Source organism: Acipenser ruthenus, chromosome 4, assembly GCF_902713425.1.
Source record: "Acipenser ruthenus chromosome 4, fAciRut3.2 maternal haplotype, whole genome shotgun sequence".
NCBI lineage: Eukaryota > Metazoa > Chordata > Actinopteri > Acipenseriformes > Acipenseridae > Acipenser > Acipenser ruthenus.
In genome coordinates this window covers 87,909,538-87,926,091 of record NC_081192.1, presented here as the reverse complement: position 1 = coordinate 87,926,091, position 16,554 = coordinate 87,909,538, and the positions used below count along the sequence as shown (strand labels likewise).

The 16,554-nt window shown below is 43.9% G+C and overlaps 1 protein-coding gene across 2 annotated transcripts in view; it reads right to left on the bottom strand.

Moving 5' to 3' along the window:
- arhgap39 (Rho GTPase activating protein 39) overlaps positions 1-16,554 on the bottom strand; it is a 113,474-nt gene that overhangs the window by 31,735 nt on the left and 65,185 nt on the right. Inside the window, exons 3-5 of one of the 2 annotated variants that reach the window (XM_059023041.1) lie at positions 11,108-12,494; positions 5,366-5,927; positions 881-973 (exon numbers count right to left, since the gene is read on the bottom strand). In XM_059023041.1, the coding sequence (XP_058879024.1) occupies positions 881-973; positions 5,366-5,927; positions 11,108-12,494 (2,042 nt within the window). The remainder of the gene's footprint in view (positions 1-880; positions 974-5,365; positions 5,928-11,107; positions 12,495-16,554) is intronic. The other variant, XM_059023042.1, reaches the window with a different exon arrangement.

The window sequence follows — 16,554 nt, the reverse complement described above, 5'->3', positions numbered from 1 at the left end:
AATGCGGTTTTATTTTGACTCTGACATTGTAATAAGCAGACCTACACTGTACCCTAGGATACAGCAGACGTTTAGACGTCAGAGGATCAAATAACGTTCAGACTTGGTCCTGTGTCACTTCACAAACACATTATCACCTGATTATGTTGGCCAATCAAAATCCGATTATTGTGGCTGGGCGTAGTTGCTGGGCGTAGTAACTACTAGCTTGATCAAAAACTAAATTGAAATACTTGCAGAAAAATATAATATTTTTAGTGGATGAGGAATGGGGAGAAAACATAAATCAGTTTATGAATATTCAAAAGAAAAAGAATGTTTCGAAGTATACAAAAAGCAAAAATAGCAGAAGTGGATAAATATAGCAGAAGTGGATAAGCAGAATAATAGCAGAAGTGGATAAGATAAAAACCTAAAAACGCAGAACACTACACATACAGTACACCAGTCGACTCAGACAGACAGACAAAGACAAACAGATACATAAACACTGACGCAAAGAAATGTTCATAAATTCACTGAAACAAAGACATTACACAAACACACACACACACACACACACACAGAGAGCAATACACACAACTCAGCTATACGCTGAAACAAAGACATCACACACACACACACAAACATCAGATATAACTCTCAGCGACATACACATAAATGCACAGCCTGACAGACAAACAGATGACACATGAACACTGACGCTCAGAAACTCCTACAAACTAAGCGAAACACTGAAATAGACACCACATACACAAACACACACACAGCAACATACAAACTCTTTTAGCGGCACACGCAAAATTGACAGAGTCAGGGACGCACACGGCTTGGCGAGAAGGCTGCCGACCCACACAAGAAGCCAGAGAGCGACCCCTACCCTCAGTCTCCTCACTGTGGGGCCTGCCTCTCTTTCGCGGTTTCTGCCTCCTCTTGATTTTCGCCTCCAGGAGATCTCTAATGTGCTGGTTCACTGGGGAACAAATAAAACGATGACCAAACAAACAAAAAGAAAACAAAATCTACTGCACCAAGGAAGCACAACAGATAGATAAACAACAACAACAACAACAAGTGGCCCCCTGTTTTTAATCCCTCCATCGATCTTCTGTCTGACTTTTACCCATATAAAGGTTCAGCACAATAAATGCGTCTGGTAATTCTGCAGTTTGCCCACACTTTTCCCATGGTTATACTATGCATTTACCATAGTTTGCCATGTTTTAATAGGATTTACCATACCCTTCTGCGCTTTGCAGTGCTATCCTTTGCAGTGCTATCCTATGCTTTACCATGCTTTTACTATATGAAACTTATTAGGTTTTTTTTAGGGTAATCTCGGGATAAAGCCCGAGATTACTTTTAATTATGAACAATATTGTTGACTTAAACAATAATGTAAATCATTTCAAATATTCACACTAGCATGAAGTCTGAGATGTATCATTTTAATCTTTAAAGCACATTTGACACATGCTACTGTGGAAATCCATCTATTCCTCCTTTTAAAAACAGGGTTCCAGTGAAACTAAAACAAAATTAAACAAACTTCAAATCCTAGATGCAGCTTCCATTCAAACACCCAGTACAGTACAAACCTGTCATGAAGGTGCCTGTACAGCGGTCTGCATTGAACCTGTTTACTGGAGCAGGCAAGCAGTATCTACTGTATCACTTACAGCTTGGACACTAATGCGAGTGTGGACACAGGTCTGCCTTCCCTAAGCCTGAGAAAAATCCTGCATCCAGAAATTGAAACAATTACCAACACTGTCTGACCAGTCAGTGTATTGAAAACGCTTCGGCTGACGCTTTCTTCAGTGTACTGCTGTCTAAATATTGTGTAAAGATTGCTGGGCTGCAGACTCATGACTGACTGTGTGTGTGTGTGTGTGTGTGTGTGTGTGTGTGTGTCTGTACATGGGTGTTTGTGTGCATGTGCGAGTGCGTGTGTCTATCGCAGTATCTCAGCTCCACCTCCCTCCCACAGCTCAACCGCAGTAAACAAGGGGAGAAATGGGCAGAAACACCAGCGCAGCCAACGAGCAAATCAATCCAGAAAGTTCACCGAGCCTCAGACTCGTCAGACTGAGAATCCAGCGCAACAATACCACCTCCTGTTACTGCGTTCAGCTTCCTGTCACCCCACTATACCCACACATGGCAAAGGTCAGCTCCACTGAAGAGAGGGGAGGAGAGGGCAACAGAGAGCAAGAGAGAGAGAGGGAGAGGGGTGAATAGTGTTTGAATACAAGAAAGAGAGGAGAGAGGGAGGAAAGTGCAAGAAAGAGAGAGGGAGAGATGAATAGAAAGTGCTTGAATATGAGAGGAAAGAGGGGGAGAGACAGAGGGAGAGAGCGTTTGAAAGGGAGGATAGTGAGCAAAACAGACAAAAGAGAAAGGATAGAACAGCGGGATACAAAGGGCTGATTTATCAAGGCTTTTCTTATTCCAAAATTCAATGTTCATCATTATTTTGCGGTCCTCTGCTTTAGGGTTCAAAAGTGTGCCTAGACTAGTTTTTAAACATTAGTTAGTTAAGGTATTATTTTGCCTTCACAAAAACTGGTGCATGCTGTAAACCATTGAAAATAAAAGAAGAGAGAGAGAGAGAGAGAGAGAGAGAGAGAGAGAGACAGACAGAGACAGAGAGAGTGGGGTTAGTTGGGAGGTGAGGGGATGCAGGCAGACAGAGAGAGAGAGAGAGAGAGAGAGAGAGAGAGAGAGATATGGAGAGAGACAGAGAGAGAGTGGGGTTAGTTGGGCGGTGAGGGGATGCAGACAGACAGAGAGAGAGAGAGAGAGAGAGAGAGCGAGAGCGAGAGAGATGGATGGGCTGAGATAGGGGGTCCATATGGAGGTAGATGTAACCCATTGCAGCAGTACTGCAGGCAGGGTTCAGATTATGACAGAACCTCAGTGCCTCCCCATCTAGTCACACAGTATCCAGACAGCTTCTGGACATACCCTGCCGCAGCTGTAATGACACAGTGGTTGCAGCTCACAATTTAAAAAAGAAAACTTCTACTGAAGACTAGCGATTGCAGTCTTTTCAAACCCATTAAGAGTCTTGAATGGGATTCAACTTGAAAAGCTGCCCATGGTAAATCAGTGTAGCAGGGTGCGCCTCCTGCATGTTGGGCCATGTGCTTCTCTGTCTGTTTATTTGAACTGCAATGAATCATACATCAGACACTCCCTGACATTAACAAGGAAACAAAACAATTACTGCCTTTTCACACCTCGTTAGAAAGCACGGGACTAAAAATCCCCACATAAATGGAAATTTACCGACACCAGTGAAATTTAGTCCTGTGCGAACAGTCATTTTCTTTTTATCCCAGATCATTTTCTCAGAGGTCCTTTGACTATTTGACAGGACATACGGACCGTCTGTAAAACTTTAAACTCAGGCGTCCTGTGTCTTTTTACTCCCGCGCTAATCAACCATGTCAGTGTTATGTTAGAATTGATCCCACATTTCCAGGGTATTTGCCTCAATGCAATACCAGCCTTCGCAAAAAACCATAAACAGGGCTTCTGATTTTCAGTTTTAACCGATAAAACCCGATAAAAAAAAAACCAATACAAAAAAAATGTGGATAGCCAATAAGCACTGGAAAACACTGGAAAAACTGTGGAAATGGTTAATCAGTTCATGTTGACTTTACCCTTTTCCCATTAAAAAATAAAACCTACTACAAAAATAATAATAAATACATTTCCCAGGGCTGCTGGGCAATGTCCCGCCTTGATTCGTTCTGAATACTTTAAGCCCCAACTACTGAGTGACAACGCATTCCTACATTTCTATAGGAGACTCTGCTTGCAAGATTTGAAACAAGATTACAATCAAGAATGGAGGCTTGTTAGTGGGATTTAAAGCTGCATTACAGTTAAGATACAGTGGATTTAAAACAGAATTGTGGCATAATGTAAAAAAAAAAAAAATGCCTACACACAAAAACCCCAGAAGAATGTGCCCGTGACCATAGGGATTTCGTTGTGTAAGACAGCAAAGGAAAGAAGGTACAACTTAAGTGTGCCAGTACTGTTGAGTTACTGCTATACATATTTTGACAGAAAAAAAACGCTCAAGCATTTTGGAAAGTAACCGAAAACACAAATTTCATACAGTATATCAAAAACAAAAGCCCCGAAAAAAACGATTTACATAAAACTTGAAATTAGCTAAAAAATAAGCACCGAAAAATACAAAACAGAAAAACAGAAGCCCTAACCATAATATAATATTAAAATTGGTACGATCTGTCCTGAGATTCTACAGTTCAGTAAAACACAATGATTGGGCATAACCAAAATTGGGGACAGGCGAAAATACAAAACATAACTGCTGACTTAAAAAATGTATGCTTTTAACGGTGCATTTGAAGATATGTGTGGGAATACACATCTCAAAGGATGAAAGGGTTATTCTAGCCTGGAAAAGAAGATGCAGCGAAATTAGATATTTAAACCTGGTTCATTGTTTACAAATCATGCACAAAAGCGCCTTCTCTGGCCACAGCATCTCATTTCACTTTGAATTTACCGACTTTCCTTGATAAAAACGAATCCACGGCTGGGAGGTTACTAGACATCCTCCGCTTTTTGACCAACTCTGAGGACACCTGGTTTTTAGTTCTGTACAAATCACGCTTAAAGAATTAAAATTCCTGCAGCACGCCAGCCTCCCGTCTGGTGTGAGTTAATTGGCAGCTCATACTTATCAATTCATGTGCTCAGCAAACACTGTGTTCGAGCCTCAGAAACCTGCCTTCTTTACTTAACAAGGGGCTTCAGCAGCTAGTGTGCAGATTCACACAAAGCACAGGAAATAGATACTAAGAACTTCCCAGTCAGTATGATTTACACCAAAAAAAAAAAAAAAAAAAAAACACCACCACACAGCCCACAATTTTCTTTATTACATTTTAACTCACAATAGTCAATGGTCTAGTGGGATCTTGCTGTGGCTCTGTGTGCAATACACACGTGTACACACTGGAACGCCATTCACTCCTGTCTGTCAGGGTGTGAGAATATTCCAGCTCTACCCATTGGAGTACCCCAAACCCACTCCTCCCACCCACCCAGTGTATCCCAACAGTCAGGAACTCGGGCCCTTTGGCTGGGGGACCTGTTCCAGAACGCAGCAGGAACACACAGTGTGAGGGAAAGCAAAGAGCAAACGGCAACCAGACACAGACTGAGGTGAGGCAGGAGACAAAACAGATAGAAAGGCAAAAAGGGGATAAATGAAAGAGACATTAAAAAAGGAAGAAAGAAATGCACTTAATAAATTAATTCTGAGTCGCAATGTTGATCAGAAGAGCCCCTTCCCCCACTGCCTACCCCTCCTTACCTTTAGTGTCGTTCAGGGGGTCCATGTGCCGATAGATGTAGCCCTCCAGGTAGGAGTGAAACTTTGGCGTGGGTGGAAAGAAGGCCAGACAGATGGCCATGAGCTCCCAGCCATGCGACAGGCTGTCATAACGAAAGTTCTCTGTGGTCTGGCGGCAGAGCTGGATGTACAGCTCGTCCCTGAGCCCCTGCACGCTCCAGCCCTTGATGGCGATCTCTAGAGCCACGTTCAGCTGGTCCGTCTTGGCCCGCCGGTCTCCCATGTACATCTGGATGAGCTTGAAGATCTCCACGGCCTCCTTCTTGACACCCCGGTCGGAGGTCATGATCATGGGCTTCTTGATGGGTTCACTGCTCCAGGCCAGCATGTTGGCGATGGAGACCTTGCGGCGGAACAGCCCCTGCGTGTGCTTGTTGAAGTGCTTGGACGCCCAGTTCTCGATGTCCGTCTCCGAGGAGGGCTTGCGCAGTGTGAACTCTGGGAACACGCAGCTGGCACTCGCATTCATGTTGCGGGCATTCCTGCTGGACTCGAACTGAGCGCAGGCACCCAGATCCTCTGACTGCGGAGAGAGAAAGAGAGAGGAGGAGATATTTCTTGCTGTCTTTTTTTGCCAGGACCCTCTCTCTAGAGTTCTATCCTGGCTAAATAAACTTGAAATTTTATAAATTCAAGGTGGGGACAGTGAGAAATAGTCAAGCACTGGACCAAGTTCTAACCCCCTTTTCTCTCAGGACAAAGTTCCAAGCCATGGAGGTATGACACATGTTGGAACACTTGTTAGCCAATGAGATTACTCCCTCTATTCTTTATAATTATAATTGAGTGATAATGTACTAGCAAACAAAGTGGCAGGGCGACTAAACTTTCTGTTTACACAGACAGTGTCCATGTTGCTACCTCTGTTGAAAGCGGGGAAAGAGAGGGGCAATTGCTCTTGTGGCATTACAATGTGTTTTCACATGGAGAATAAGGTGAGGCAACAGCAGTTAAAATGTTGAGTTAATTCATGAAGCAATTACATTCCACCCTAGGGCCAATATGGGGCTAAAAAAGGGCGATCCTTGATATTTATGTTCTTCCAGTATAGTCTCACTTTAAGAAGAAAGCAGTTCCAGTTTGACTCCTGATGCTGCCACCTCATTTTTTTCTTCCCATTAAACATGCACACGCATACACACCCACACACAGTGCAATTGAACACAAGCACCATGCGGATATCCTAGCTCTAATGAGATAAGACAACAAGGCTGTCAATAGCACACATATAAAACCTGTTACAAGAGGTCTGAGTTAATACGACTCTGTGTTTAGAATAATTTAGCAGTGAGCCATCAACGAGTTCTGCTCTGATTTCTGTTATTCAGGTGCAGGGAGAGTCCTTGTTGAGAGGAACAGTAGTTCCTCACAGCAAGTTATTATCAGCGAAGCGCGAGAACTGCCAGAATCTCCATACAGCAAGGATAGTTGACGTGTTTTCAGGGTATTGGCGCAGCAAAAGTAAATCAGCCAAAAGCACCATTTCACTTTTAATTTGTAGTTCCTAACACTCTCAGGTGAAATGTAGAAAAAAAAGTCAATACCTGTGTAACAGGGCGAGCAGCCCTGTACATTGTTTTGTTTATTTTTAGATCGGGGTCTCCCCCTCCGCCCCTGTGCAGATTGTTTTGTTTGTTTATTTTTATGTCGGCGAGCGCCGTATGTTTTATTGTTTGTATTTTGACGGCGTAGCCGGTTTGTTTTGTTTAGCGTGGATGGGTAGCCCCATCCGCAACATAATTAAAACTCGTGCAGAAGGTGGCCATCTCCCGAATTAATTAGGTGATTTAATTTGTTGCTAATCGGGAGATGGTCACCTGTTATAAAAAGCCTGCAGCTCTCTAGCTCTGTGTGAGTGTTCAGAGGAGGAACGAGAGAGCAGAGAGTCGGCGAGTAAAAACGAAAACGAAACTTAATAAAAGAAACATAGGAACAGTGAAGGCAATCTGCCCAGCCTGACCTTTGTTTATGTGATTTTGTGTTTGTGACTTTATTTTGTTTAAACCTTTTATTTTGCTCTGTGAGCAAGTGTTTTGTTTAAATATTTTATTTATTTTTGTTTGTTAATAAAAACGGCAAACGCCACTTCAACTGCAGTACTTGCCCTGGTGTCAGTTTTTGTTCCTGCTTCTGCCTGATATCAGACCACTCAGCCATTCCTGTCACAACCTGTTATACAGTAAGAGAAATAAATCACCAAAGTAAGGTAAAAATGTCCTTCTCCTCCTTTTTCTCTTTTTTTGCAGACCCCAGGCACTTTTATCCACATATGGATATATATATATATATATATATATATATATATCCATATATATATATATATATATATATATATTAGAGGACATCCAAGTTTAATGACTTCTGTTTTTAAATGGAACATTTGCCTTCAAAAAACCATATTTTTATTTATATATATATAAAGGTCTGGCATGCATGGGATTTGAAACTATAACCTTCAGTTTGCAAGCGTGTTGTGTTACTGTCAGTGCTACACGATTAGTTGAGACAAGCAGTATTTTGAAAAATGAAGTTAGCCAGCCGAAAATTCCCGTGACTCTTATATTTTGGAGATTTTTCGAGTCATCATTCATCTTCATCATCATCACCATCATTCTGAGATTCTGATCTTGATCTCTGAAAATTTTTGGTTTCATGTCTGTAACGCTCATTGTGGTCCCTATTGGTGCAAGGAAGTACGGTTCCTCTCTGGTTGATGTCAGTAACGTTATTTGTGGTCCCCACTGGACAAAAAGGAAAGTTAATTTCTGAGAATTAGCTATGCTGAAGGATCGCCTATATATTTGGTAAAAGTAAAACATAAATACATACATTAATAAATACTGAAAGAAATGAATACATAAATCAACACATAGACATTGCTTTCTTTCTTTATCTATCTTGATATTCATTTATTTATTTTTCACTATCAGATATAAATAAACACTGCCATTTAATACTGTATGAAATGAAAAATAAATACTCAACAGTTCTTGTTCAATTGGATATCAGTGAAGATTTTTGTACATAAAGTTGTCATGCTTTCATACATTTTTACTTTCAAATTAAAAAAATATATTGTAACGACCAAGACAATTGCTTTGTTGTTGTCTGTTCAGTTTGTCTCGCCTTTCTTTTATGTTATACATATGTATTGTAAGGGGAACGGGTGACACCGTTACTTCGCATGGGAAGGGGGAGTGAGTGAATGTACGGGGAGAAAGTGTATTGCTGTTTTGGGGGGTTGCAGAGCACGGATGTGACTGGTTGATGATGAGCCGGACAGCAGCGGGAAAACTTGGCTTTTCTGTTTCAGATTACATATACAAGGACTGATTTGTTGATAATAATTTGTTTTATTGTAAAATTATTTCTTTTTCTAGGGCTTGAAACTCGCACTAGCCCTCCACCTAGTCTCTTGTCAGGTATCTTGTAATTACCAAATATGTTAACTGTCCGGTCACTGCTGTAAATCCGCTCTGAACTGACCACACTTCTCGGCACATCATGGATAAGTCACACCTGTAGTTTTACTAATAGGAGTTGTCCATGCAGCTACTTATTTAACATCAAAGGACCCCTGGCACTCCCAGGGTTTGACATTAACACTAACATGATTTCTGAACTACCTTCAGTGAAGTATATTATTTAATATACTTTGATGTTAAATAAACTTTCTTGTTATTATTAATTAATTAGTCATTTAGCAGACGATATTATGCAAAGCGACTTACAGAAACTAGGAGGTAAACTATGGATCAACTGCTGCTGCAGAGTCACTTACGTCTCATCCGAAGGACGGAGCACAAGGAGGTTAAGTGACTTGCTCGGGGTCACACGCAGTGAGTCGGTGGCTGAACCGGGAACCTTCTGGTATCAGGACCTTTTCTTTAACCACTGGACCACCAATCCTCCTTACAGCCAAATGAACAACTAGTAAACCTACAGACCTACTGGTGAGACTTATTTAAGCTGTGAGGAACAGTAGATTTTAATAAAATACTTCATTGAGTAGAGTTCTGAAAACCAGGACTGCGTGCAGCAGGGCTAGCGTGAGTGTCTACTCCCCAGCACTCACTGTACTGTACTGAGCTGTACCAGTTACCCTGCCTGGTGCTGTACTGCTGGAGATGCCTGTAGTGTTCCAGTTCACTGCTTCAGCTGTGCAGACAGAACCTACTCGAGAAAGCATCTACTTTACCAAGGAAAAGAAATCAGAGGCAGGCCGAGACTCCAGAGACTGTGTGCTTGGATTGTAGCGTGCCTCAGTTCCCTTGTTCAGAGACCTGCGGTGAATCAGGTTCTTTCCCATCCAGCCCTCAGCAACACAAAGCTGTGCAGGAGGGGAACAATTACCGGGATTTCTAAGATAATTTACAAGGCTATTGTGGATTAGAGGAGAGGGGAGGGGGAGATGGGGACAAACAGCAGCAAAACATAAAGATATCACTACTAGTGAGAACGAGCGCAGCCTTGCCATGCACAAATTGACCTTGTGATGGGCCCTACCCTTACAAAAGTTTTCCATGGTAATTTCCCATGCAAAAGCCAGATTTCATAATAATCCAGTATGTACTGCTTTTTATGCCATAAGTGTCACCTACACAGTAGACTACCTGAAAATCATTCTAAAGGTATGGATAAAGACATTCACTTTGTATTGTGTTCTTTTCTTTTAATTAAAACATGATTTATAATAAAAGAAACAGTCAATTATTACAATAAAGAATTGTTTTTTTAGATGAAAACATTGCCACTTGCTTTTTACTCTCTTCAACATCAAGTCTAAAATGAATTAAGGATACAATTGAGCTATCCTGAGTGTGCGACCCACCCACTCAAGAAAGTTCAGTACATAATCAATCGAGAGCTCGTCAAGCACAGCTATGCTCTTTTCTGCACAGCCAGCGCAGACGCCATTTAGCTTTTTCTGCACTGCTAAATAGTGGCAACGATCTGCAGTAGCATGACGGGAGATCGAAACATTTGGGCGATCTTCCGACCAGAAGGCTGGTGGGAATGACTTGAGTGGTTTCCAAATGACTGGATTAAAAATCTATGCGTGTCTAAGGAGTTGTATATGCGTCTGTCATTTACTGAGACCTTTCATGGAGTGCCAAAACACACAGATGAGACGTTCGGTATTGGTGGAAAAATTAGTTGCGGTCGCACTGTGGCGTTTGGGGACACAAATTGTCCCATATTGTTTTATTTAAGTTGCAAAACTAAAAATACAATTTTTGCGGGTTTTCTTTCTTACAACAGAACATTATACAACTGTACTTTGATTAAATAAAAAAAGTATATTATATGTAAGCACTATTTACTGTTATCAGTATTACAAAATCAACTTGGCTCGGAAATGTCTGATTAACGATGACATCATTACTTGTGCAGAAATCCACGAGCACCTACAGCGGTTGTTTTAGTACAGTTTTAATGCACACACACACAGTTGCTGTGCATTAAGTAACCAAACTGAATTAATAACAGGATTAACTAATGCGGTTGTCGCTGCCTTTTGCAACCGAAATGTGTGTGTACTTAAACCTCATTAAGAGCAAAAGGTGAACTTGCAACCACATTTAGGCTGTGTGTGTACGAGGTCTAAGTATCGATCACCAACACAGAAAGGAATGCATCAGAGTAGAAGGGACACCTGCATGCTCAGTGCAGTGCTGGGAGGATCAGGCTGTGCAGACTCACCTGGGAGGGGTGCAGGAATGGCTCCGGAGAGGCCAGGTTGGTCTGCACAGAGACGCTCTTCTCCAACAGGACCTGTGGGAAGCCCAGCCTTTCAAAGGTGCTCCTTTTCCAGTGCCGGCCATCCTGCTGCGCCAGCGCCTCGTCCTCACTGAAAGCTCTGACCACTGGGCCGGGCAGGGGGTGGGGCACGGCACCATCGCTCTCGTACCCGTCCTTGGCCCCGACGCCCTGCTGCAGCTGGCTCTGCAGGGCCCCCTGCTGCTGGGCCGCATCCCAGCTACTGCGCTGCCGTAGCTGGTGCATCTGTTGGGCTTCCCAGGCCAGCCTGCCCTGGGTCAGGTAGGATTCGGGGTAACCAGACAGGGGTGACTCTGCGGCCGACACAACTCCTCCCTGCTGCTGCTGCTGCCTGTCCATGGTGCCTCCCCCTGCAGGCTCACACTCCCCCTCGCTCTCCCCACAGTGAGCCAGCACCTCCTGGGGCAGAGAGGGCTTGCGGCTCTTGCGCTTGCGGCTGCTCGGGGAGTAGCCACCTGTGGATGAGAGGGTGTCCTGCTGGCTGGACCAGGACATGGAGTCGTCATAGAGCAAATGGCGCAGCTCGCAGGGGTCCCCCGGGTTGCTGTTGCTGCGGTCAGTCGTGCGGGGGTCCCTGATGAGGGACTGGCTGTGCTGCAGGGTGTAGGAGCCCCCGTAGCCGGCGATGGTGTTGGATGGCTGGTAGCGGTGCAGCCGGTCGGCTGTTTTGAAGCGCGGGCTGGAGCCGGACTGCTCCACGTAGACCAGCTGCTTGACGTACTCCTTGCCAGCTGGGCTGTACTCCAGGCTCAGGGACTTCTCCGGGCACTTCTGCTTGGTGAGCACCAGCTGCTGGTAGGGGGAGTGGGAGCCCTGCTTCGGGGAGTGAAAGAGAGGCAGCTGGGGCTTACGGCCAGGGGATTTCTGCTGTGGAGAGCAGGCCTTGCCGTAGTGGGACGCCTCGCAGTGCATGTCTGTGGGGGGCTCCTCGTAGATGGGGGGCTGGTATTCGGAGGGGGGCTCTTCGTAAAGCGGGGGCTCGTAGCCATAGCGGGGTGACGGAGGCTGAGAGTCACCCGAGGCCCGGCGGTGCTGAAAGGGGTCCCCTCGACCTATCAGAGGGGAGCCCCCAAGCTCGACCCGCTTCAGGAAAGGGGACTGACGGCGCTCAGGGTAGAAGACAGAGCAGTTCTCCGGCTCGGGAGGCGTGGGTTGGTTCCCAGAACAGCGCCGAGACCGCGTGCCGCCCCCTCCTCCACCAGGACCCTCGTAGCCGTTGCCCTGGTGAGCCAGGAAGCTGGGCTCACGGTCCGTCACCTTAATTAGCATCCGCTCCTTGGTGCCCGTGTTCCAGCGGAAAGGAGACATCCTGTTGGAGAGGAAGTGACATGAAAAACATATTTGGTAAAAACGAAACATAACTAAGCTACTCAAACCCACTGCCTTCCACACTCCAACCCAGCACTCTAACCACTGAACTCCTCAAACCCACTGCTTCCCACACTGTAGCCCAGCACTCTAACCATTGAGCTACTCAAACCCACTGTCTTAAACAGTCCACTTATATCAGATCCTGTTAGAACGGAGTTCCGTTTACAACATATTGAGGAGGCATGTCCCTGCCAAACAACATGGGTTTTAATGTGGAATTACTCTGGTTAAAACAGACTCGCTTATAATGTGGTGACAGAGAGCGAATGAATCCGAGTCAACAATCTCCCTCCTGACCTGTGAGGGCGCTGTATAACAGGAACAGTGTGCCCCGGACTGTATGGTTTGGCAGTTCATTTCAGGGTCAGTCGATAGTCAGCCATCCAGAAAGGGGGCAGAGTCACAATACCAGAAGTCAGCGCCTTACTGCGGTAGACGATGTATCAGTCATGGATTGGAGGAGATGTGACTGCACTCGCTACAAAAGGGGGCGTGACTGAAGGTATATCGGGGGATGTGGCTGAGCAATCTGTTCCTTTGTTATGGTTACGGACGGTTTACAAAAACTGTAAAACTAACCGTGAGTGTTTGTGTGGGTGTTTTGTTTTGTTTTGTAATAACAGTGTTTGCTTTGTAATTAGTAAACGGCTAACAACCGGGAGCTGTCGCTGTCAAGCCTGCATCCAACCCGGATTACAAATACTGCACCAGTCACAATCACTGTATTCACCACCAGCACGGGAGCACCGAGAGAAAGGACGCGGAGTCGTGTCTGTATTATTATTATTATTATTATTGTTTAGCTGTGCAATTACACATTACTGTGTAGTTGCCAGCGTTGTTATTTAACGGTGCCAAACCGTGCAACTCTGTTGTTTGAGCACTTGCACACTGCAAGCCACTTTGCCACAAAAGTATATACCATTTAATACGTACACTTGTCCTGTTCAACAGGCAGGTCTTTTGTGTTTAATACATACAGTTTTCCTGTTCCACAGGTAGATATTTTGTGCAAATAAGGTAAAAGTCCCGGATGTACCTTCTTCTATGTTTTTGTTGGCACAGTCGTTGTACAGTTTAAACATATACCGTATACAATTTGAATTACATTTAGAGAAAATATAAATTCATAAAATGGTACTACTTATTACATTGTACGGCCCACAGGGCGTGTTTTGTACAAATAATAAACTCTGTTCTTTGGCAGTTAAGCTTTCTTGTATTGTTGATATTTACTGGTATTTATGCATTTATTTGACGGGGACAATGAACATTTTTTTAACATCTGTGACATGTCTACAGAGAGTAAATATTTATGGTACTTATGTTCGCAGTTCCATACAGCATTTTGAATTGTGTTTACAACGTACTTCATTTACTGATTTCCATTGTCTCTTGGAGTCTGTTATAAGTGGAGTGCACCTGTATACAGTACTGCAGCCCCGCACTCTAACCACAATGGGGACATTCAAAGGGAGGCTGTAGGATTGGATTAAACGATGCAATAGGAGTCTTATCACCATCCCTGTAATGTTAATGTTATCTGTTGGTTACTAAATACTAAGCACTGCTGAGCAATGCAGAGTATAAGCATGTAACATTGCAATGTTAGTTTTGCGTTCCCGGACAGCACAATCACAACGACTGTTTGTGTAAAATGTGTAAATGTGACAGCCTTACACGTGTCTAGAATGTATAGGGAAGTGTGACTGTTTATTTTATTTACACAATATGGGTTAAATAGTTATGACAGTTTCATGCAAGAGAAAAAAAACAAGAATGCTGATGCTGGTTTGGAAAGAAAGGATAGGACAGTGCTGTGGGGGAGCCTACTTGTGCTCCAGTCCCACCTCTCCAACCCAGTCTCCACGCTGGCAAACAGACTCCTGCAGTGTCCTTCAGACCAGAACAAGAGCATACAAGAGAGAGAGAAAGAGAGAAGACAAATCAGAGCACTGCCCCCAGCTACTGGTAATCTGCTGGGTTTGTATTCTATCAGAGGATCCCAGCCCCGGATTTTCTGTCAACTGGAAATTCAAAACAAAATGAACCCTTTTTTTTTTTTGCAACATTATAAATAATTACTTGGCTGACAGATTTCAATCAATTGCACTCTCTCTTTCTTTTTCTCTCTTGCTGGCACAGGATCGATTTGTGACCAACAGCTTGAAAGAGCGGCTGTGGAATGCCTACCAGCATAACCCCCTATTAACCAAGGGAGAAAAAAAAACTCTCAGGTCAAGACAGCTTAACCTTGAAATCAGGAATACTGCATTTCAATGACTTCAGAGCCAACACACTAGTTTGGTTTATCATCTAAGATTGTGAACTCATCACTGCTGTGCATTTTGGTTGCAATGCTCTGACTGCTGCTGTCTGCTCTGTCAGCACTGAATTGTACAGTGAGGAAAGGGCCTGGCACACTGTGATGTCACAAGGATTAGGACTGTCACTGTCACGCTCATTCTGTCAGAGCTCATTATTTTCTCAGAGCATGGAGTTGTAAAACTGTAACCACTGAGCTACTCAAACCCACTGCCTTCACAACTGCAACCCAGTGCTTTCTCTGACTACCAAGCTACTCAAACCCACTGCCTACCACACTGCAGACCAGCACTCTAACCCATTACCTTCCGCACTGCAGCCTAGCACTGACCACTGAGCTAACCACACCCACTACAGTACCTTTCACACATCCCTACTTCTCTACACAGAGCTATGCAGTAGTACACACCTCTTCCTTTCACTGCAGCGCTGCACTGATCTCCCCAGGTCCCCTGTGAGGTTTCCTGACATTGAGAAGTGCTGTCGGGCTCCTCCTGCAAAGCAATCTCTTTTTGCAGACAGGCAACCCCAGGGCTGGCCCCTCAGGAGACTGCCAGAGCACGAAGTACAAAGCATGGAAACGAGTCAAGAGTGAGAGAAACCAGAGAGGATACAGTACTCTTTTGGATAACATGCTGAGTTTGTCAGAATAGAACTGCTAGACTGTGTGAAACAGCTGGAAACAGCTGCTACACACACCATTGTAGGGATGTTACGTTCTGTTTTATTTCCTAAACGTTTACATTTTAACATTCAGATTCTTTGTAACCAATCAAAAGCTATTCTGAGAAACTCTCCATTAAAGTGGATGAGACTATGTGCGCAGTGTAATGAATCTCCTCCTAGCGCCTGATGAGCATAAGACATGTACTTGCCTCTTGACTACAGAGCTTGATCTTAAATTGAATGGTAAGTTGTTCAACTTTGAACCCTATGGTTTGCAGTTCACATCCAGCCCTTGTCTTTCTATTCAAATGAATGGGCTGAGATGCCAATTCATTACAACACAGTATGTGTACACTGCAAAAGTCCTACTGTATAAGACACGTAAGCTAACCTCGACTGTATATTTGACATTCACAGTTCTGACAATAGTTTTAGGAATCACTGTAAATGTTTAAAACACTTGGAAAACATTTCCATGTTTAAACTATTGTCAGCAACCCCACAGCTAGGGCAGAGACAGAGCAGATCAAACTCACATGTTCAGTATCACTCAGGTGTTAAAACCACGCACCGTCGAGTTGGAATGTATCCGGCTCAACAGGTTCTTTGAAAAGTCTGCACAACACACAGGACCTCGGATTAACATCTCATCTGCAGGACAGCAGATAGCACAGTGCCCACTACATTGGTTCAGAGGGAAGAGTGCTGCCTACTGAGTCTCTAACATCAGCTGACCCTGATTTTCCATGGAGGTCACCATCCAAGAAGACTCGTATATAGACTGTACAAGACACTTAGCCTACTGTACATTTTTAGCGTCCTCGTTCAAGAAATGGGGGTCCTTATATGCTTATATGATCATGCCCATCCACCTGTGAACCCAATGTTTTGTCATACAATCCTAGTCTCCTACCTACAGTATAGGCGTTTCGGATTGCATTTGGCTATCATCTGGTAAACTCCTGATTTAATACAAATTCGGTAGGTTTGGTGGTCTAGTGGTTAAA